Source organism: Mobula hypostoma, chromosome 29 (assembly GCF_963921235.1).
Source record: "Mobula hypostoma chromosome 29, sMobHyp1.1, whole genome shotgun sequence".
NCBI lineage: Eukaryota > Metazoa > Chordata > Chondrichthyes > Myliobatiformes > Myliobatidae > Mobula > Mobula hypostoma.
In genome coordinates, this window is record NC_086125.1 from 1563196 (window position 1) to 1586112 (window position 22917).

At 44.6% G+C, this 22917-nt stretch overlaps 1 protein-coding gene across 2 annotated transcripts in view; it reads left to right on the top strand.

Annotated features, from left to right (window-relative positions):
* Positions 1–22917, top strand: part of LOC134339467 (collagen alpha-1(XI) chain-like) — a 394099-nt gene that overhangs the window by 230539 nt on the left and 140643 nt on the right. For both annotated transcript variants that reach the window (XM_063036004.1, XM_063036005.1), the window contains 9 exons: positions 1987–2040; positions 6705–6749; positions 9311–9364; positions 11291–11335; positions 12148–12201; positions 14787–14894; positions 18083–18136; positions 18842–18895; positions 19516–19560. In XM_063036004.1, coding sequence (XP_062892074.1) covers positions 1987–2040; positions 6705–6749; positions 9311–9364; positions 11291–11335; positions 12148–12201; positions 14787–14894; positions 18083–18136; positions 18842–18895; positions 19516–19560 — 513 coding nt within the window. The remainder of the gene's footprint in view (positions 1–1986; positions 2041–6704; positions 6750–9310; positions 9365–11290; positions 11336–12147; positions 12202–14786; positions 14895–18082; positions 18137–18841; positions 18896–19515; positions 19561–22917) is intronic.

Below are 22917 nucleotides of genomic sequence, written 5' to 3' on the forward strand. Positions count from 1 at the left end.
CCTTTGAACACTTTTCATATGACAAGCAGTTCAATTCTGGAATCATTTTCGTGAATCTCCTTTGAACCCTCTCCAGCACATCTTTTCTAAGATACGGGGCCCAAAACTCCTCACAATCCTCCAAGTGAGGCCTCACCAGTGCTTTATAAAGCCTCAACATAATATCCTTACTTTCATATTCTAATCTTCTTGAAATGAAGGCTAACATTGCATTTGCCTTCCTCACCACCTGCAAATTAACCTTTTGGGAATCTTGCACAAGGTCTCCCTAGTCCCTTTGCACTTCAGATTTTTGAATTTTCTCTTCATTTAGAAATCAGACTGTGCTTCTATTTCTTCTACCAAAACGCATGACCATACACTTCGCAATGCTATATTCCATCTGCCTCTTTTTTGCCCATTCTCTGAATCTCTCTAGGTCCTCCTGTAGCATCTCTACTTCCTCAAAACTACCTGCCCCTCCACCTATATTTGTGTTGTCCGCAAACTTTGCAACAAAGCCATCAATTCCGTCATCCAAGTCATCGACATATAACGTAACAGGAAGAGATTTTTAGATAGGCACATGAATGTGACAGAAATGGAAGGTTATGGACATTGCGTAGACAGAAGGATTTGTTGGCTGTTTGATTACTAATTTAATTGGTTTGGCACAACATTGTGTGTTCAAAGGCCTGGCTCTTATTCTGTATTGTTCTATGTTCTATATGCATTTACAGTAGATGTATTAGGAATTTGCTGTGGTGTGTGAGCACAACATGCAACAAAAATAACTTTTAATTATGAAGAATAGTAAATTATATATATAAAATTTATATTTATTTATTTATAGATATAGGTAATATCCTGTTTTAATTAACCGTTGAATGAGGTATAATCATTGGTTAGGTCACCTGGGAAAACTTCTCTGCAGCTCTTTATTGTGTTCCAGACTCAGCTGACTCAGTTTAACATCTTGCCAAGAAAAATGCACCACTAGAAATGAGACTCTCACTAGAACTTCACTGGTGTTTCAACTCTTGCAAGTGTATTTACAGGGATCCAAAAGAGTATGCAGAGTGTCAGTTCAGTGCCCCTTTCAAAGGAGAACACCTCTGGCAAAACAGTGTTCTCTCAATGTTGCACTAGAACGTCAGCCTGGATTTTTAAACTGGTGACTGGGCTAAGAATTAAACCCACAGTGTCTTGAGTTCAGAGACTGAACTGCTGACACAGCTGAGCATCTGATATGTGACATTCCAGGTTTGTGGGCCAAAGTTCATTATACCCATTGCAGTAACTCAAGGTTTGAACAGACATTATGGAATGTTCATTCGATAATGCATATTTTCTTAATTGCCCTGGGTCTTGTAGAAACCTGTATTGGAATAAATTCAAATGCAGCTGAGTGGATAGAAATGGCTTGGGGTTTGTTTACAGTGGATGCATTGATGCTTCAGTATTATGATTAAACTCAGGCTGTTACAACCTGATTCAACACGTGGTGAATCGACAGTCTCTGCACATCCACAGGCCCATTCCATACATGGACACAGCCAGGTCAGGGGTTACCATTTTATAGCACAACAAGGGTCCAGAAGGTCTTCCTCAGCAGAAGATTACCCTTCAACCATCAAGCTCTTGAACCATTGAGGATGACTTCTGTCAGCACTGTACTCATTCCAGAACTTGTGGATGCATTTTCAAGGACTCTATAACTCATGTTCTCAGTATAATTTATTTATTTATTATTATTTGAGGGTATTTTTGTATTCGCACAGTTTGTCTTCTTTTGAACATTGGTTGTTTGTCAGCCTTTGTATGTAGTTTTTCATTGATTCTGTTGTATTTCTTTGTTCTAGTGGGAATGCTCGCAACAAAATGAATCTCAGAGTAGTATATGGTGACATATACATACTTTCATAATAAATTTGCTTTGAACTTTGAACTTTGAACCTAGTGAATTGACCATTTGAATCATGTGTTGGTTTTGTTCAAATCTTCTAGGGACCTCCAGGCAAGCAAGGACTGCTGGGACTTATTGGAGCAGATGGTCCACCGGTAAGCTATCTGGATTTAACTGTACTACCATACTAATCTTACACCTGTCGAGCTTGCAGTGCAAAAGTATTGATGCTACAGAGAATGGTTAAATATATTATTAAATTTACTATCACTATTATAGCAGCTTTCAATAGCTGGTATTTTCTCATTTGTATTCAACATGCTATGAATATTCTTCTTAATTCTGAGAACGGAACAAGCAATATTGCATATGGTCCTTTGATCTTCAGTGCTCTGTGGGAATTGGTCTATTATTGTTACAAGTACTGAAATACAGAGAAAAGCTTTTGTGTGTGTGTTCCCCAGACATATCATTTCATACATAAGCACATCACAGTTTCACAAAAGGAAGCAAAAGTGCAGACTATAGTGTTACAGCTACAGAGAAAGTCATCAGGTAGACAATCAGAGCGCACGGACCACGCAGTTCTGCTCTCCACATCCTAAGGAGGAGATACACGAAGGATTTATTAGGGTAAACTCACAGTTGTAAGACTGAACAAATTTGGCTTCTCTTCTGCTCTTCGTAAAGGGAAGGCTGACGGAAAGTAGTCTCTTATGGTTTGGGGAAGCTTTTCTAGAGAAGACACAAAATGTTTCCACTTGTAAGAAGGTACATAAGTACAAAAAGAAATCCTATAATGAACTCAGGATAAACTTCTTAACCTAGCCCAGGAATTTCCAACCTTTTCTATGCCATAGACTAATACCATTAAGCAAGGGGTCTGTGGACTCCAGGTTGGGAACCTCTGACGTAGAGAATGGGTTGGAGGTTGCTAGACGAGGGCTTAAAGGAGGTGGACAGGATTGACAGATTGTGTTCTTTTCCATCTCCCATATCCCTAGTGCATTACAGTATCTCAAGAAAGTTACAAAATGACTTAGCTTATGTACTTCCATTTCTTGTTGGTCTTGGTAATTTTCCCTTTGGATTTTGTAAATGAAAGGTCATTCTTTATACTCAAGTGGCAAAATTTCTGAAATTAGAAGGTAAATGAGCTGAAGTACTGACAGTAGAAAATAGATGCCTATGCATTTCCACACAGGTTTAAGACTTTTCTGCAGTTGGTCGCTGCTAGAAAGATATTCACTTTTAGAATTTCTGGCTGCTCCAGTCTAACTAGATTAGAGGTCAAAGGACATTAGCTTACCTAAATCCATGTTAAAACTCATTATTTCAAAATTCCACTTTTCCCCCATATATGGACATTTACCGAGACTGAAGGGTCTCAGAAGTGACACACAAAGAGCAGGAGGATCTCAGCAGATCAGGCAGCACCTGTGGAGAGAAATAGGCAGCCGGTGTTTTGGAGACCCTTCATCTGGACTGAATGGACGTGTCAACCGGAAAGGTTGAGTGTCCATTTCCCTCCCTAGATGCTGCCCAATCCACTGAGATCATCCAACTTTCTGTATGTTGCTACGCACATTCATTGGCTGACTCACCAATGTGTATTGTAAGACCTGGATTAAACCAAGAGTTAGTGATATTCAAGAGGGGATGTGTGAAGGAAAATTTGATAGAGGTATACAAAATTATGAGGGGTGTAGATAGGGTAGATGCAAACAGGCTTTTTCCTCTGAGGTTGGGTGATGGAGGTCAGATATTAAGGGGGAAAGATGAGATATTTAAGGGGTTCATGAGGGGAAACTTCTTTACTCAGAGGGTGGTTCAAGTGCGGAATGAGCTGCCAGTGGAAGTGGAAACTGTGAGTTCAATTTCAACATTTAAGAGAAATTTGGTTAAATACATGGTTGGGAAGGGAATTGAGAGCTATGGTCCAGGTGTGGGACGATGGGACTAGGCAGAATAATATTTCAGCATGGAATTGATAGGCCAAAGGGCCTGCTTTGTGCTATGACTTTAAATGTTTTAGAACATAGTTTTTCAAGCCTAGTGGATTCGCAGTTGTCCAATCTAAATCACTAAGCTCTCTGGATTAGTGAGTGCAGGCCTTTCAACTATAGGACGAACCAGTAAGGAAACACTGGAGAGAAGAGGCAAAGAAGAAATGTCCACGTGTCAAGTACACATTGAGATTGTCAACAAGAGATACTGTGACTGGAGCTAAAATATGACAGGAACAAAGAGAGCACCACAGATTCAGATGATGGAGCAGAAGAGTTGGAAATTGTTCAACTACATGTTTAAATCTTTGGAGATTGACAGCTGTGAGCAGTCGCATTTTCAAGATGTAGATATGACTGTAGATGAGATACCTCAACAGCAGCTGCAGAAGGAAAATAAATCTGAAGGTTTCAGAGAAGATCAGGCACTTGCTGCAAGTTCTTCAAGCGTAAAGAATTTAAAAGATGATGATCAGCTTGTTTTTGCAGCTTCTTTTTCATCTAATGAGAAGCATAAATAGTTGTTAACCTTGCCTAAACTCTGGAAGGATCGGTGGTTTTCTTGAACCTGAATTGTGATTTTATATAAATAGACAAACGGGAAAGTCACTCAAAGCCTGTTTCCCCTTCTATTCTCCACTCTCTGGAGCACTGGAAGCAACCCAAACACAATAGGAGAGAAGGATGTGGGCACCAGTTAGTCATCGAAACACAGATGATCAAATCATCTTGGAAACTTCTGTTAGATCAGATTAAGGTGAAGGAGAGTAGTTTAATTTCAAGATTATCTTTAGCTTTATTCACTTTATTTGTCACATGTACATTGATACAGTGAAAATACAGTGAAATGCATTGTTTTCATCAAATCAAATCACCCAGAATTGTTCTGGGCAACATAGCATGCCCACAGCTTACTAACCCAGAGGAAACCCGTGTGGTCATGAGGAGTGCGTACAAACTCCTTACAGAGAGCAGTAGGACTTGAACGCCGATTGGTGGTTGCTGGCGCAGTAAAGCAATGCGCTAACCGCTAAGCCACCGTGCTACCTCTGATAACCTCGGAACTTTGCCATGGTCACTGAGCCCTTTCCACCATTCGATGTTTCTGATGTTCTTCATTCCTATCGACTGGTCGGAGTGCAGAGTTTTATGGGGATGTTGCCAAGGCAAGAGGACCCGAGTTATAAGGAGAGGTTGGCCGTGCTAAGTCATTAGGGGAAAGATGGTGACCATGTAGAATCTGCTGGGTTTGTCTATTGTGTCCAATGCTCTCAATGCAGCCTCCTCTACAGTTGGGAGACTCGCCATAAATTGGGGGACCGCTTTGTTAAGCACCTCTGCTGTGTCCACCAAAAGTAGAACTTCCCAGTAGCCAAATATTTTAATTCTTATTCCCATTCTGACATGCTGGTCCATGGTGTCTTCTTGTGCCAAGATGAGGCCACCCTCAGGGTGGAGGAGCAGCAGTACCTTGTATTCTGTCTGGGTAGTTTGCAATGTGATGGTATGAATATCAATCTCTCCTTCCAGTAAAAATAATTCCACCCCCCCCCCCACTTTTACTTCACGCTCTGGCCTCTTACCTCTTCTCACTTGCCTATCACCTCCCCCTGGGCCCCCTCCTCCTTCTCTTTCTCCTATGGTCACTCTCCTCTCCTATCACATTTCTTCTTCTCCAGCCCATTAGTTTTCCCCACCCACCTGGCACCACCTTCTAGTTATCCTCCATCCCCTCTCCCCCCCCCCCACTTTTTTATTCTGGCATCTTCCTCCTCCCTTCTCAGTCCTGAAGAAGGGTCTCGGCCGGAAATGTTGACTGTTTTTTCAGCTCCATAGATGCTGACCTGCTGAGTTCCTCCAGCATTTTGTGTGTGTTGTCATATAGAAGTTTTTAAAATTATGAGAGGCATCGATAACAGTCCTTCGCTCAGAGTCCAAAATTAGGGGCAATTTTTGGCCAGAAGCAGGTGAGTTATGTAGCAAGCTGCCGTAGGGGCTGTATTTATGTATTTATGCTGGATTTTCTCTGTTGGACAAAACGAGGCCATTCAGCATTTCTGTCCATGCTGGTTGCTATCAGTCCCATTGCAGTCCACCCAGCCCCCACTGCAAGTCCAGGCAGACTCCACACAGAGAGCACCAGAGGTCTAGTCACTGGAGCTTTGAGACAGCATTCCCTGATGATACTCTTAAAGCTTGCAGATTGACAGAGTAGACATGAAGCCGACTTTTCCTTTGGCTACGGTGCTTAGAACCAGGATTCATATAATTGTAAAATCATCAGGGAAAACCAAAAATGGCACAGGTGCTGGGAATGTGAGATCAAAAGGGAAGACGGTGGAATCACTCAGCAGGGCAGGCAGCAACTGTGGAAAGGGAAACCATTAGCGTTTCTGATCAGAGACGATTCCTGAGAACTCGCACAAGGGGTTTCTGACCTGATACATAATCTCTCCCTTCAAAGTTTAACACTCAGGTCACAGATGAAAAGAAATTTCTTCATTCAGAGGTCAGTGAATCTTTGAAACCTATAATGAAGAGGACTTCTGAAACTCAGTCAATGACTTTATTTGGTACACAGATGGAAAGACTTTTAAATATTGTCCCAAGAGATCTCTGGCTCATGCTGGAAAGTATGTGGAGGTTAAAGGATTAGGCACAACTTAAAACAGCAGAACTTAAATGCCGTACGCCTGCTTCTATTCTTTGCGCCCTTCTCTTGTGAAGCTCTGTAGCTCTACAGAACCAGCCATGTATTGTTTGCTCTGCAGTCACCAATGAGATTGAGACAATGACTGTAATTTGTTTCACAGGGTCACCCTGGTCGAGAAGGCCCAACAGGTGAAAAGGGAAATATGGTAAGTGTTTTACTGACTGGTTAGTGTAATGGTAGCAATAGATTAGTTAGTGAATAGGTTTGTCAGAGGATCAAAGACATGTCATTGCTAGAATCCACTGCTTGCCCTTCTTTGGTTAAGACATAATTGGGTTATAGTTACCTGGACTCTAACTTGGGGAACCATTCTTTCCTCTGGCTTTCATTAATGGGGCTTCATTGGCGAGATATCAGTGCCTCTTGGTGAACAAAAAGAAGTAGTGATGAAAAATAACAATTGGAATTGGAATGAGTGTACTTTAAATCTTTTAACAAGGACACATTGGAGGGCAAACCTGGTGCCAGCAGCCACGGTAATTCCAGCTCCAATCGTGCATGTAAATGCTGCTGCAATTAAAAAGTTGGAACTTGGGATCGAGTTGGTGATCGAGCTTCCACCATGGTATTATGGTCTTATTGAAACTGCACAGCCCAGGTGTATGGAACACACGCTCTGTCTCTGAATCTCAATCCTATTAGCTCATCGGACCCCAACTTCTAAGTCAGGTTAGAGGGGGAGGTTCCATGTTACAGCGTGCAGCTTCCAAATGTACCCCAAAAGTCAGATACTGGGTACCCACAGCAAGTGTCTCATCTCTTGATTGCCCAAAGCCATTACACTACATGCATGGCCACTTTATTAGGTACCTCTTGAACCCAATAAATATCTTTAAGGATGTTCTAGCCAGGGGTGGTAGTGGGGACAAGCTCCCACTACCTATTCAATGCTCACAGTGGCGTGTGCCTCAAATAGCCTCTGACAACCAACTCTAGTTTCTGGCTTTCACATGTGGCTTAGCTACTAAGTCAACCGGAACCATTTCTACGGACAGGAGAAGGGGCAAATGCAGGTTACTGGTGCCTTAAAACCAGTTGTTTCGGGCAGATGGGGCTTGTCCGCTGCTTTGCGGCTATACCTTCTCGTGGGGAAGGCTTTGGGAGTAAACCGCAAGGGAATAATCTGGAGCTGGAGTCCCTAAGGCAGTCCCACATTGACTACAACTCCTGCAATGGCAATGGTGCCGAACTGTATCGGTCTCTGCCTTTCCTTTGGATTCATCAGCTGTGTGGAGAGGCAGAGCTTGCTCTCCATATTGTACTGCCCTGGCTAGGACACAACATCGACCAGTGGAGGGCCTCCCTGTACCTAATACAGTGGCCACGGAGTGCATGTTCATGGTCATCTGTTGCTGTAGCCCATCCACTTGAAGGTTTGAGGTGTTGTGCATTCAGAGGTGTTGTTCTGCACATCACTATTGTAATATGTGGCTGTTGGAGTTACAGTCGCCTTCCTGTCAGACAGAACCAGTCTGGCCTCTCTCATTTTCACCCATAGAACTGCTGCTCACTGTATGCTTTTTGTTTCTCGCACCATTCTCTGTAAGCTCTGAGAGACTGTTGTCTGTGAAAACCTCAGAGGGCCAGCAGTTTCTGAGATACTTACACCACCTTGTCTGGCACCAACAGTCAATCCACTGTCAGTAACTTAGATCACATTTCCTTCTCTTTCTAAATACGTACAGCTCTTGAAGTCTGATATAGGCATACAGCGTGTGAATGCCATGAAAACGATCTTTGTGCAGCAGTAGCACAGGACATTAAAGGCAAGGACAGGCTTAATTAATATAAATTAATTAAAATAAGCCTAATTAACATAAGTTATGTATAATTTTCATGTGAAAGCTGACACTTAGAAGCTTGATGCAATCTTGGACAAATTAATGCATTTGATTGACTGACACCCCATCTGCCACTTTGGACATACATTTCCTCAGCTCCAGATACACCATGGCGGTAGTGGACATTATCTACATGGTACACCAATTACTTCAGTAGCACCTTGCAAACCGAGACAGTCAGAAGGAGCAGGACAGCAGACACCAGTTTCCCTCCAAGTTCCATACCATCCTAACTTGTAAATGTGTCTCCGTTCCTGCCTGGAACCCCCTCCCCAACAGCATCTTCACTACGTGCACTCTCGTGGTTGAAGCAGACAGCTTGTCACTGGCTTCCCAAAGGCAATGAAGGCTGAGCAGTAGACACAGGAGATTCTGCAGGTGCTGAAAATGTAGAGGAACCCGTGTCCCGATGAAAGAACTCGGCTCAAAACATCAGCTGTTTGTTCCCCCTCTATTGATGCAGCCTGCCTTGCAGAGTTCTTTCAGCATTTTGTGTGCATTGCAAAGGAAAGACAAGAGAAGCTGATCTTGCTGACGATGGCCGTAGCCTGTGTATAAAGTAATAAATGCCCTCCCAGAGGGAAATGGGGTCAGTAGAACTACGGCTCAACAAGATATACTTCAGAAAGTGGCTGGAGGCAATAAAACCAATGATAACACGTGGAGTAAGGGTGACAATAACTCCACTGATTAGTATCTATCGGCTTCCTATTGTTGCCTACTCAATCAAACCATTTAACTGAAAACTCTTTATGATCAAAAGCTGCATTGCAAAAGGAAATAATCCTCTGGCCTTTTTTAATGAATTATATTTGCTGACTACTGCAACATACTATTGAAATATAACACAGTGTGTTTCCTGCAGGGCCTTTCAGGTGCACAGGGTCCAAGAGGATATCCTGGAGTTCGAGGTGTCAAGGTGAGAGAGAGATTCTGCAGATGCTGGAAATCCGAGCAACACACACAAAATGCTGGAGGAACTCAGCAGGTCAGGCAGCATCTATGGAGGGGAATAAACAGTCAATATTTGGGCTGAGACCCTTCATTAGGATGAAGAGTTTCGGCCCAAATGTTGAGTGTTTATTTCCCTCCATAGATGCTGCCTGACCTGCTGATTTTGTTCAGTATTTTGTGCGTATTGTTGAGAAAGGGGAAAGAGAGTGAGAAGTGAGGACGTGTGTGTGTGTGTGTGTGTGTGTGTGTGTGTGTGTGTGTGTGTGTGTGTATATATACAGACATATAAAGAAAGAGATTAAACAACTCTGATATCCTACAAAGGTAAGTCCAAAAATGCTGACACATCATTTGAATGCTATTGAATCAAGACATGGGTGTAGTCGCGAATGCACCAGTGAGATAGATGCTGATTTGCGTACCACATACGTACGTCTCCAAACAACTTTATTACCTGCATTTCTGCATTTAATGTGAGGCAGAGTGATTGTTAAATCACTCTTGTAAAATTTGTCTGCATTTGACCTATACCTCACGACACCTTTCCTATCCATGTTCCTGTCCAAATGACTTCTTAATATTTCAATTGTACCTTCCTTAACCTCGGTCCATGTATCCACCGTCCTTTGTGTGGAAAATCTTCCCCCATCACCCAAAGTTTTGCAAACCTCGGTAATGTCGCCCCTCAGCCTCCTTCACTCCAGGCCACCCTTCCAAATCAAGCCATTCAATCCCAGTAACATCTCTGCGAATCTTTTCTGCGTCCTTTAGTGATAAACTTTATTTAGCTAAGTGACTTAAATTGCCCACAATACAGTGAATGTGGTCTCACTCACACCTCGTACAGGTGTAACACAACACCCCAGCTCCTGTGCTCTGTGCCCGACTTGATTAACTTAATTGTGCAAAATGCCTTCTTTGCCGCCCCCTCCCCCCCCCATCTTTATGCCTCTTGAGTCTTCTTTCTCTTTCATTGAAATTATATCGGTTTTGCTTAATCTCAGAATAAAAGGACGTTTCAACAGAGATAAGGAAGGATTTCTTCAGCCAGAAGGTTGTGAATGTGTGGAATCCATTGCCACAGAGGGCTGTGGAGCCGAAGGCAAAGATTCGCAGGTCTGAAGGGTTGTGGAGAGAGAGCAGGAGTAACAGGTCAAAGAAACAGCCACGGTGGAGCAGGATCTGTAGGCTGAATGGCCTAATCCTGCTCCAGTACCTGATGGTCTTCTGGTCTAAACTCTGGATAATACCAACCTAGTCTACTCAATCGCTCCCCGTATAGCAGTCCTGGAATCAGCCTAGTGGAAATTTGCTCGATTGGCAAGTACACCTTTTCTGGGGTGAGGGAACCAGAACTATATATAGTTCTTCCAAGTGCTGTCTCTGACCCTTCCCCAACACCTTCAGATAATCAGAACGAGTTTCCGACATATTTGTGTGCCAAGTCTTATCCACGTTGACCAGTTCTTCTCACAGAAGGAGGTGGATATCTGCTCCAGAGTGTCGTGGATACTAGATCATTGGGGGCATTTAAACAGAAGGTAAATACGTCGTAGGGAATTGAGGTCTGTGGGGACCTGGCATGAGAGGAGCTGAGTACTGGGCAGATCTGCAATGATCATATTAAATGGTAGGACAGGATTGAGGGACCGAGTGGCTTACTCCTGTTCCTATTTTCCTACATCCTTATGTACTTACTGCTGTTTGATGATTCCTCTCACAACAAATACCCAGTTCAAATCCTTCAGCTTCCACAGTGACCCAGACACCAGTGTGTGTAGCTGACTGGAAATGCCCTGTGAAATTCAGGAACTTCATGGGCCAGTAAATTCAAGATCCCATCCATAGACCCAGCGATGCTGTGACGTGCTGTTTATGTTGTTTGTTGCAGGGTGCGGACGGAGTCAGAGGACTAAAGGGGCACAAGGGCGAGAAGGTGAGGAAGCTCTCACGTCACCATTGTAACCCGCCTCCTGGTACGGCTAACTCTCCTGCTGCTGCTCCGCGTGCTGGCAAGCCAGAGAGTAACTGTGGGGCATGCACGCGCCCTCCTTTAGTGGATGCTTTCTAAAGTTTCCATGAGGAAAAGTTTGTGTGACTGCGTGGGAACGTGAATCAGAACACCAATAAAGAGAGTGAAATTTGTTGTCGTGTGGCAGCAGTGCAGTGCCAAAAAGACACAATGTCATAATAAAAAATGGCAAAAGAGGAATTGACGTAGTCTTCATGGACCTTTCTGAAATCTGATGGTGAAGAAGAAGAAGCTGTTTTTAAAACATTGAATTTGATCCTTCAGGTTCCTGTACCACCTCCCCAATGCTCAGAATGAGAAGAAAGCATGTCCCAGGTGGTGAGCACTCTTAATGGTTGGTGCTGCCTTTTTACCGAGGTGAAGCAGCCAACATGGTCAAAGACTCACACTCCCCAAGTATTGTCGACAGAAGCATAGAATGTAGGCTGCGTCCCCTCCAGTGTGGTGAACATTTTAGAAAGCATATAACCTTTTCAGCAGGGGCTGGACTGCCCATGGTGCAAGGTGGGGATGGCCAGAGGGAAGGAGGGTAGGTGGGTGACCCTCTCGTGTTTCCTTACCATTTCTACCTTCAGCAGGATTGGGCTGGATAAACGAGAGGACATCCCTCTCTGTTCCCCCACCGCCGTAGACGTAAGCTCAGTGCCTTTGCTACAGAGATATTGGTCATTTCTCACTGGAGTAATCAGTGGTTTCTCCCTTTCATGTTTGTACAGGGGGAAGAAGGATTCCCTGGCTATAAAGGTGACATGGGTCCCAAAGGGGATAGGGTAAGTTAAACATGCAAGAACAAGCCTGAGACTGTCTGCTTGCTTTTCTGCTGAGGATCTCAGCCTGTCACTTGTTGTTGGTCTTTATTGAGAAGTTTGTTTCCCCCTCTCCCTTTTTCTCCATCTCTCTTCCCCAACATCTTTATCCCCCTCTTCTCTCCACCCCCTTCCCCCTTCCCCCTCCACCCCATTCACCCTCCGCCACTTTTGCCCTCTGGCCATTCCCCCTCTGCCCCTTCCCCCTTCACCACCCCCGCCCCTCTTCACCCTGGCATCTCTTCACCCCCCGCCCCTCTTCACCACCCCCCACCTCTCTTCACCACCCCACGACCCTCTTCAACCCCCCCGCCACACTTCACCCCTCTGCCCCTCTTCACCACTCTTCCCCCCCCCCTCTATTCCCCTTCTCGCTCCTTAACAGCGCTCGGCGTTTAAGAAGCCATTTTACTAGGTGCCACACAGGAGGCTGCTTAACAAGATAAAATCCTATGGCGTTACATGAAAGATACTTCATTGATAGAGGCAGGAGGCAGCGAGTGGAAATAAAAGGGGCCTTTTCTGGTTGGCTGCGGGTGACTAGTGGTGTTCCTCGGGGATCAGTATTGGGACCACTACTTTTCACATTGTTTGTCAGTGACTTGGTTCATGGAATTAATGGCTTTGTGGCAAAGTTTGCAGATGATATGAAGATAGGTGGAGGGGTAGGTAGTGCTGAGGAAGCAATGCAGTTGCAGCAGGACTTAGACAGATTGGAAGAATGGGTCAAAAAGTGGCAGATGGAATACAGTGGTGGCAAATGTATGATAATGCACTTTAGTTAAAGGAACAATAGTGTGGACTATTATCTAAATGGGGAGAAGGTTCAAACATCAGCGGCGCAGAGGGACTTAGGAGTCCTCGTGCAAGACTTCCAGAAGGTTATTTTTCAGGTTGAGTCTGTGGTAAAAAAGCCAAATGTAGTGTTCACATTTAATTCAAGGGGAATAGAATATAAAAGCAAGGAGATAATGCTGAGGCTTTATAAGACACTAGTCAGGTCGCACTTGAGTATCGTCAACAATTTTGGGCCCCATATCTCAGAAACGATGTATTGTCCTTGGAAAGGGTCCAGAGGATGTTCACAAGGATGATTCTGGGAATGAAGGGGTTAACATTTGTGGAGCGTTTGGCTGCTTTGGACCTGTACTCACTGGAATTTAGAGGAATGCAGGGGATCTCATTGAAACCTATCGAATATTAAAAGGACTAGATAGGGCGGATGTGGAGAGGATGTTTCCTCTGGTGGGAGTATCCAGAACTAGAGGTCACAGCCTCAAAATTGAGGGGGTGACCTCTTAGAAGGGGGTTAAGGAGGAATTTTTTAGCCAAAGAGTGGTGAATCTGTAGAATGCTCTGCCACAGACTGTGGTGGAAGCCAGTCAGTGGGTATATTTAAGACGGAAGTTGATCGTTTCCTGATTGGTCAGGGCATCAAAGGATATGGTGAGAAGGCAGGTGTATGGGATTGAGTGGGATCTAGGATCAGCCATGATAGAATGCCGGAGCAGACTCGATGGGCCGAATGGCCTAATTCGGCTCCTGTCTTATGGTCTCATAGTTTTAATTTGGCATCATGCTCAGTACAGGACTAGCAGGCTGAAGGGCCTGGACATTTGCAATTGTCAATTTCCTTCCGTAGATACTGCCCAACCTGCTGACCTCAAGGAAATTTCCTGGCTGGTTCCCTTCCTCTATCCTCTGGCTTCCCCAGGGTACGAATCACTGACACACCCACCTCTGACCCTCAGGCTGTGTTTTGACCTGTGTGCTGAAGGAGTTTTTGAGATTTTTCAACTTCAACTTCATTATGTTTTTGAAAGTCTGGGAAATATTTAGAGCAAGATACGCAAAATGCTGGAGGAACTTAACAGGTCAGGCGATATCTATGGAAATGGATAAACAGTCACTGCTTCGGACCGAGTCTGTTCGTCCTCGACCAGAGATGTCAACTGTTAATTCACCCATTGATGCTGTCTGACCTGCATTTTGTACATGTTGCTCTGCATTTCCAGCATCTACAGAATCTCCTGCATTTGGAAAGTATTTAGAATGTCTTTATATAACCGAGTTGGAGACATATCCCTAAATGGTTTTCCTGTGTGATTTTGTAGACTGTTCCGTGGCTGCCCTTATTTGGTCTACTATTTCGGATGTCTTATTCAACCACAGGGGAAATTCTAATTCTTTCCATAAGTTCCCACTGAGACTTTGGCAAAATCTGGTGAAAAGAGAAAGTGAGCCACTGGAGGGACTCTGAGGGTCATGCGGCACATGTGGAGGGAAGTGGACATTCAGCATCTTGGGTCAAGACCCTTCATCAGGTCTGATCCTTGGCTGTCCTTCCTGGAAAATGGGTTAGAGGCATGGTGCAGCATCTTTATAGACAATGGAAATTGGGTCAGAAGTATGGTGCAGTCCTTTTAGATGATGGAAATTAGGACAGAGGTATGGTGCAGCCCTCCTATAGACAATGCACAGCACTGCAGAGCTGTGCGACGGGAGCCCTAATCACTGGATGTACTGACTGACTTCTTCTTGGTTCGCAGGGTAATGCTGGTTTGACAGGTCAGCGTGGCGAGGATGGTCTTGAAGGGATCAAAGGCCAGATGGGTCTCCCTGGCGAACGAGGATCACGGGGTCCTGCCGGTGAAAAGGTGAGGTTGCGGATCTTGTCCTGTGCATCAGCCCAAGTGTCGTGCCTCAGGAAATAAAATCACACTTCATGTATCTGTGCCCGTACAAGGAAAATAATCTGGAACGACTTCGACCAATAGGGCAGAGGCAGGTTTCAGAAAAGAATGAAGTCATTACCATGTGTTTCCACCTTAATGTACTAATCACAATTAACTAACCAAAGTTAAAATGCAAAATGGGAGAGGCTATAGTGATGGAGAACTACCATTAATCCTGAGAGCTAAAATACGAACATTTTAAACAGTCAACCTCGGTAGTTTGTGTTTCTGACGTTTGGTCATTCAGGTTGGGACCTCAGACATAGGAGCAGAATTAGGCTATGTGGCCTGTTAAGTCTTCTCTGGCATTCCATCAAACTTGATTTACATTCCCTCTCAACCCATTCACCGACCTCCTCCCTGTACCCTTTGAAGCCCTGACTAATCATGAAACTATCAACCTCCTCTTCAAATATACCCAAAGACCTGGCTTCTACAGCCGTCTGTGGTAATGAATTCCATAGTTTCACCATCCTCAGGCTAAAGAAATTCCTCCTCATTTCTGTTCTAGAGGGACATCATTCTATTCCGAGCCCGTGTCATCCAGTCCTAGATTCTCCCACCATTGGAAACATCCTCTCCATGGTCCCTCTGTCTAGGCCTTTCTGTTTTCAGGAGGCCCAATCATATGATATGCATTTATAGTAGGGTGACCTTGAACAGTAACCATGCCCATTGATTGTTAATTGAATGGGAGGGGATTATGATGTTGAAATGGGGAAGCAGGGGGTTCTGGTGGGATTTCAGTGTCATGAGGAGGGGAGCACACAGTGAGCTACTGACGATAGAGTTATGGTACCAGTCATTGCCAGAGAGTTGCCTGGAGGAGTTCCCTCCCATACTCGCATCATGTGCCATGGTCACCTGAGGACTTAACCTTGCCTTCTAAGCAGACAAGGACTGCTTGCAAGTGGAATATTGGCTTTTGTTACAAGAGAGCTGAAGGACAGCACTGAGTACAGTAGTGTAGAAGCAGGCCTTTCAGCCCATTGAAACTATGCTGACCATGAACTATCCCTTTATGCTGCTGCTACAGTAGTGTAGAAACAGGCCCTTCAGCCCACCAAGACCATGCTGACCATGAACTATTCCTTTACACCGAGTCCCATTGTAATTTCCTCTCATTCCCGTCAATCTCCCCCCAGTTTCTACCTCTCTGCTGGACATAAGGGGCCATACACAGTGGTCAGTGAACCAACCAGTGGCACGTCCTTGCAATGTCGGAAGAAAGCCGAATGCTCACGGAGACCGACACAGCGTGAAACAGAGCATGCAAAACCCACACTGAGATACAGTGCAGAGTAGGTCAATCCAGCCTTTTGAGCCACGCCACCCAGCAACTCCCGATTTAACACTTGCCTAGTCACGATACAATTTACAATGACCAATTAACCTACCGACCGGTACAACCCTGCACTGTGGGAGGAAACAGGAGAGCCTGGAGGAAAGCCTCACGGTCACGGGGAGAACGTACAGACAGCACCTGTACTGTTAAGCACTGTGCTAACCACTACACTCCCATGCCACCCCATTGTAAGGTGGCAGCTGGACCCTGTGCTATCTGGCAGTGACTCCAGTCCTTAAATAGATGGCTACCAATGATACAGACCAACAAGGTGAGTTTTTCAGTTACGTAGTACACCTGTCGTTCTGGTGCTCTTTGGAATCATAGAATATTTATTGCAGCAAAGAAGGCCATTCAGCCCATTGAGTCCATGTACAATCCTTGTTGGTTAATCCATGTCCCATTCTCCACTTGTTCCCCTTCAAAGGGCTGGGGTGGCACACTTGGTGACAAGTTAAAAGAAATTATGCTGACAATTAATTGGTGGAAAAGCCCTGCAATCATTCATTGGCAAATAATTTTGAAAATTGCAATTGCATTTTCAAAAATCAAAATTACAGATGTCATTGGAGCCAATGTGTTAACTGCTGGTGTTATGGATCTACTGTGAATTTCATGGTTCCATATCCTCCCCCTTAAACTTCATCAACTGCAACTCAAAACAGTTTATGTTCCATTAGCGCCACCACCCTCTCCTCAGCAGGGTAGTGATGAAATGAAAATGATCAGGGGCGTTGTCAGAATCCAACTGTATACTGGCCTGAGCATTTGCTGATGAGCTGCAGCTGGAATTCAGGTTTAACATATCTTTTGATTTATTTAATCTTAATCCTCTATGTGTTTGTACAGCCCCGTGAGTGGGATTGGTCAAGCCCTGAGTTTATATGCAATGTAGGAAAACTAGACTGTCACAGTAGTGTAGTGGTTAGCACAACACTTTCTTGCCCCTCTGATCGGGGTTCAATTCCCGCTGCTAAGGAGTTTGTACGTTCTCCCTGTGACTGTGTGGATTTCTGATTCTGGGTGCTTTGATTTCCTCTCTCAGTCCAAAGATGTGCAGGTTACTAGGTTTATTGCTCACATGGGTATAAATGGGTGGTGCAGGCTTATTGAGTTGGACAGGTTTGTGACCGTGCTGTCTCTCTAAATAAAAATAACAAAAAATTGTACTCTATCATTTTGTGTTTCCCTTCCAAAGCACAGAGTATGTCTGCCCTATGCCAACAGCCAATGATCTGCACTGTCCTTTTCCAAATGGAAGCAGACCCCTGAATCTCTGCTGTGTTATTCAGTCCTTAAACCGTCTGCTGATGGGATCCTAGAGCAAGAAGTTCTCCTTGATATGTCACTTGTAAATTAGAAGTGCGGTGGCCTGTTTAAGAACAAATAAATTGAAGTGTGACCCTGGTACAGTGAGCTGTCTAATGTCGGGGAAGGTGAAGAACTCAGTGGGGTTGTAGGGTTGGAGGTGATTGCAATGATAAGGAGAGGTCAAATAAAAGAAGGGTTTGAAAATAGACATCCAAGAGTTGGGCCAAGGGGCCTAGGTGAGTGGAGCCTGAGGAACAGGGCCTGTTGGTAAAGGTGAGGTCTGCTACATGAGAGACACTCAGTGCAAGTCACATCATGGCTTGCTGGGAAAGCTGAACAACTCCTTCCATTCAGTGTTGTTGGATGAAATAAACTTTGGAACTGTTTTTGAAACATACACCATGGACTTTATGATTTCCTTGACTGAATTACATTTATTTTTCTCTAAACACAGGGAAACCTGGGCGTTCCAGGCCTGCCAGGATATCCAGGACGTAAAGGGCCAAAGGTCAGTAGAGGTTGAAGTTCAGCATGTGCATGGTTTCCACATCAGCATTCTGGTTTGGTTTGTAGGAACTTATTTCCATTTATTCACTTTGTAAATGGATATTTTACATTTACAATGTCTAAATGCCCCTGAGAAGAGGAGCCATTCTCCTGAACCTTTGTAGTTCTGCAATTAGATAAGGTTAAAAGCCGAGTACGAGATTGAATTTTCTCTCTCAATAAAGATGGTCACTGTGATATGAATGCCACTCTGCGTTTATCTGTCTGTACCTGCTCGCTGCCCAGGTCTTGCTGTATGCAGGCGTCGGCTACTTCACATGAATTATATAGGGTAATGTGTAGAAGGATTCATGATCCAATGGTAACATATCTGCCAATGAAACATAAACAGAATGTTAGGAAAACTTAGTATATACTTTATACTTTATTGTTGCCAAACAATTGATACTAGAAGGTACAATCATCATAGCGATATTTGATTCTGCGCTTCCTGCTCCCTGGATTACAAATCAGTAGTAAATACTAAAAGTTTAAATTATAAATCATAAATAGAAAATAGAAAAATGGAAAGTAAGGTAGTGCAAAAAAACCGAGTTGCAGGTCCGGATGATTGGAAAACTTAGCTGCTCGTTAGCATCTGTGTCTGAATCTTACATCTTTTTGTGATTCTTTTTCTGACTTTATTTCTTCTTTTTTTCCTCGCCAGGGCTCTGTTGGTTTTGTTGGACCTCCTGGATTACCTGGAGAAAAAGGCAGGAGGGTAAGTGTGTCCACCAGCATTTGGTCTGATTAGAGGCCAGTTTTTCTCAGGAGTGAAACGGTCATGTCGGACTGGCTGGGGTCAATGGGGATTGTTGATATTTGGTTGTTTGCAAGGATGTACAGGAATCCTGATGTGAGTCTGGAGCAAGCTGATGGCATCACAACCATCGATCTGTTCTCATGGAAAAAGAGATAGAGCCTACTCATTGTCCAAGTTTAGTATCATGGACCTTACAAGCTCAGATTCGAAATTCCACAAAAATTAGCTTTCTGCGATAGCAGTCCAGTACATTACAAATATGTCAAATATAACTTACAAAAATGTAAACTAACATAACTTAAAGTTCAAAGTAAATTTATTATCAAAAATGTATATCTTGCCATATACTACCCTCAGATTAATTTTCTTGCTAAACAGCCCAGTAGCATATATCATTGTTGTCGTGCACTGCTGAAGGGGTTAAAGAGGGAGGAACGGGGCAGGGGCAGGAGTGTAGTGAGTAGGACGAGGGGCAAAAGGTGGAGGAAGTGTAAAAAGGAATCAAATGGGCTGGATGTGGAGGAGGAGGGTATAACTCCTGAAGTCATAATGAAGTCTTTCTTCTGATCTGATGCCAGGGGAGAGCTGGTCCTCAAGGAAACCAAGGAGGGCGGGGCCCTGTGGTGAGTATCAGCAATCAGTAGCCCAGTTCAAGCTGAAGATGGGCATTCATAACACACCTTGTCCACTTCTACCCCTCATCATTCCCTCCTCTACCCCTCATCATTCCCTCTACTTCCCTCATCATTCCCTCCTCTACCCCTCATCATTCCCTCCTCTACCCCTCATCATTCCCTCCTCTACCCCTCATCATTCCCTCTACTTCCCTCATCATTCCCTTTACTTCCCTCATCATTCCCTCTACTTCCCTCATCATTCCCTCCTCTACCCCTCATCATTCCCTCCTCTACCCCTCATCATTCCCTCCTCTACCCCTCATCATTCCCTCCTCTACTTCCCTCATTCCCTCCTCTACCCCTCATCATTCCCTCCTCTACCCCTCATCATTCCCTCCTCTACTTCCCTCATCATTCCCTCTACTTCCCTCATCATTCCCTCCTCTACCCCTCATCATTCCCTCTACTTCCCTCATCATTCCCTCTACTTCCCTCATCATTCCCTCCTCTACCCCTCATCATTCCCTCCTCTACCCCTCATCATTCCCTCCTCTACTTCCCTCATCATTCCCTCCTCTACCCCTCAACATTCCCTCCTCTACTTCCCTCATTCCCTCCTCTACCCCTCATCATTCCCTCCTCTACCCCTCATCATTCCCTCCTCTACTTCCATCATCATTCCCTCTACTTCCCTCATCATTCCCTCCTCTACCCCTCATCATTCCCTCCTCTACTTTCCTCATCATTCCCTCCTCTACTTCCCTCATCATTCCCTCCTCTACTTCCCTCATCATTCCCTCCTCTACCCCTCATCATTCCCTCCTCTACCCCTCATCATTTCCTCCTCTACTTCCCTCATCATTCCCTCCTCTACCCCTCATCATTCCCTCCTCTACTTCCCTCCTCATTCCCTCCCCTACCCCTCATCATTCCCTCCTCTACCCCTCATCATTCCCCCTCTACTTCCCTCATCATTCCCTCCTCTACTTCCCTCATCATTCCCTCCTCTACTTCCCTCATCATTCCCTCCTCTATCCCTCATCATTCCTACCCTCATCATTCCCTCCTCTACTTCCCTCATCATTCCCTCCTCTACCCCTCATCCTTCCCTCCTCTACCCCTCATCATTCCCTCCTCTACTTCCCTCTTCTCCACTTCCTGCTTTTCTCTTTTCCATTCCTTCCGTTTCTTCTCTTTCCTACTCTTCCTCTCACTTTCACCTTCTTTCTTTCCTTCGTCTTCCCCTCTTTCCCTAGCCTCCCTTCTTTGCCTAGCTCCTTCCCTCCCCAACCCTTCTCCTTTCTCCCTCCCCTTCCTCATTTCCCCCAACACACATTCACCTTCTCTATATCTCACCTCAATTTTCTTCCCCCTGCCACCTCCTCCTCCTTTTCCCCTTTCCAACCCTCTCCTCCCCTTTACCCCCTCCTTCTCCATTCCTCATCTTCCCATTTCCCCTTCTGTTTGCAGTATCTCGCTCTCTCTTGCCAATTTTAATCCTCCCAATTTTCACTCTCGCCTTTATCCCTCCTTTCCCCTTTTCCCCTCTCCTCTTTTCTCTTTCCTGCCCCTTACCCCTCCTCCACTCTCCTCTTCCCTCCATGTGTCTGGCTTGACCCTCCCTGGATCTCCCTGCCTGTCTATCAGCACTCCTATATCTCCAGTTCACTCATTCACGGCCTCTGGTTCTTTCCACCTTGAAACATTCACCTATTTTCTCAAAAAAAGCTGACATACCAAACATTTTTAGACCCTACAGAGTTCTTACTGATGTTGTTTGCAACTGATGTTGAAAACTTGGTAGCCACTTAGTGCACAGCAAGCTCCCATACTCAGCTGGTGCTTTGTAGCTCTATGTTATACCAATGGTCTAATTTTAGTCCTTTTTTGGAGGAAAAGCTCTGTACAGCGCATCAAGGGCAACTCTTAGTTGCCTACATAAATGTGTCATGGCATCTTTCACATCCACACTTCGATGAAAACCAGTTGCCTTTCCTCAGTGCAGTTGACTGAGTGTTGGCCTTGTGTTATGTTTGAGTGCCTGGAGTGGGGCTTCACCCATGGGCCGATCCAAGTACCAGCTTATTACCCACTGAGCCATAGTTAATATCATACACACTTCATCTTTTTCAGAAAAATTAATTCACAGGATGTAGTCAACACTGCCACTGACAATATATATTTGTATTGAGTTGTACATTAGGGAAACAGGCATATACATGATGGCTAGTGGACAACCATCCACATTAATCACATCTACCAGTACTAAGCCTCTGGCCTTTGTTATCGAGACAATTCAAACACTCATGTAGGCTCTTCCTAAATGTTGTCAGCGACTGTTTCCAGCACTCTCTCGGGCCGTGTGGTCCAAGTACTGAACCACGCTCTGGGTGAGAAAGGAGATTCCCCTCTGTCCTCATCAGTCTGTCAGCTTTACTCTCAATCTATACCCTCTGGTTTTATCTCTGCCCACCTGCTACGGCTGGTGAACTGAGGACCACAGCGGTCGCTCTGATGTCACATATAGGCCGGAGTGCGGAAGGAAAAACGGTTGTCCTCTTGGAGGATATTGATGATCCGGGTGTTTTTAAACCAATAAATCTCTTATTTAATGGTGACAATATTGAAAATCAACTTTTTAAAAATTGGAAATGTTTAATTTACTGGAGTTCTTTGAGGACATAATGAGTGCAGTGGATAGAGGGGAATAGGTGGATGTCGTGTACTTGGATTTCCAGAAGGCGTTCGATAAGGTGCCACACAAGAGACTTATAAATAAATTATGGATGCATGGAATCAGAGGAAGTGTATTGGCATGGATAGTGGATTGGTTAACCGATAGAAGGCAGAGAGTTGCTATAAATGGGTGTTTCTCCGGTTGGCAGTCAGTGGTGAGTGGGGTGCCACAGGGGTCGGTGCTGGGCCCGCAGCTGTTTACCATTTACATTGATGATTTGGAAGAGGGGACTGAGTGTAGTATAGCAAAATTTGCTGATAACACTAAACTGAGTGGAAAAGCAAATTGTACAGAGGATGTGGAGAGTCTGCAGAGGGATATAGATAGGTTAAGTGAATGAGCCAAGGTCTGGCAGATGGAATACAACGTTGGTAAATGCGAGATCATCCACTTTGGAAGGATTAATAGAAGAGCAGATTATTATTCAAATGGTAAAAGATTGCAGCATGCTGTTGTGCAGAGGGATTTGGGAGTGCTTGTGCATGAATTGCAAAAAGTTGGCTTGCAGGTACAACAGGTTATTAAGAAGGCAAATAGAATGTTGACCTTCATTGCTGGAGGGATTGAATTCAAGAGCAGGGAGGTCATGCTGCAACTATATGGGGTACTGGTGAGGTCGCACCTGG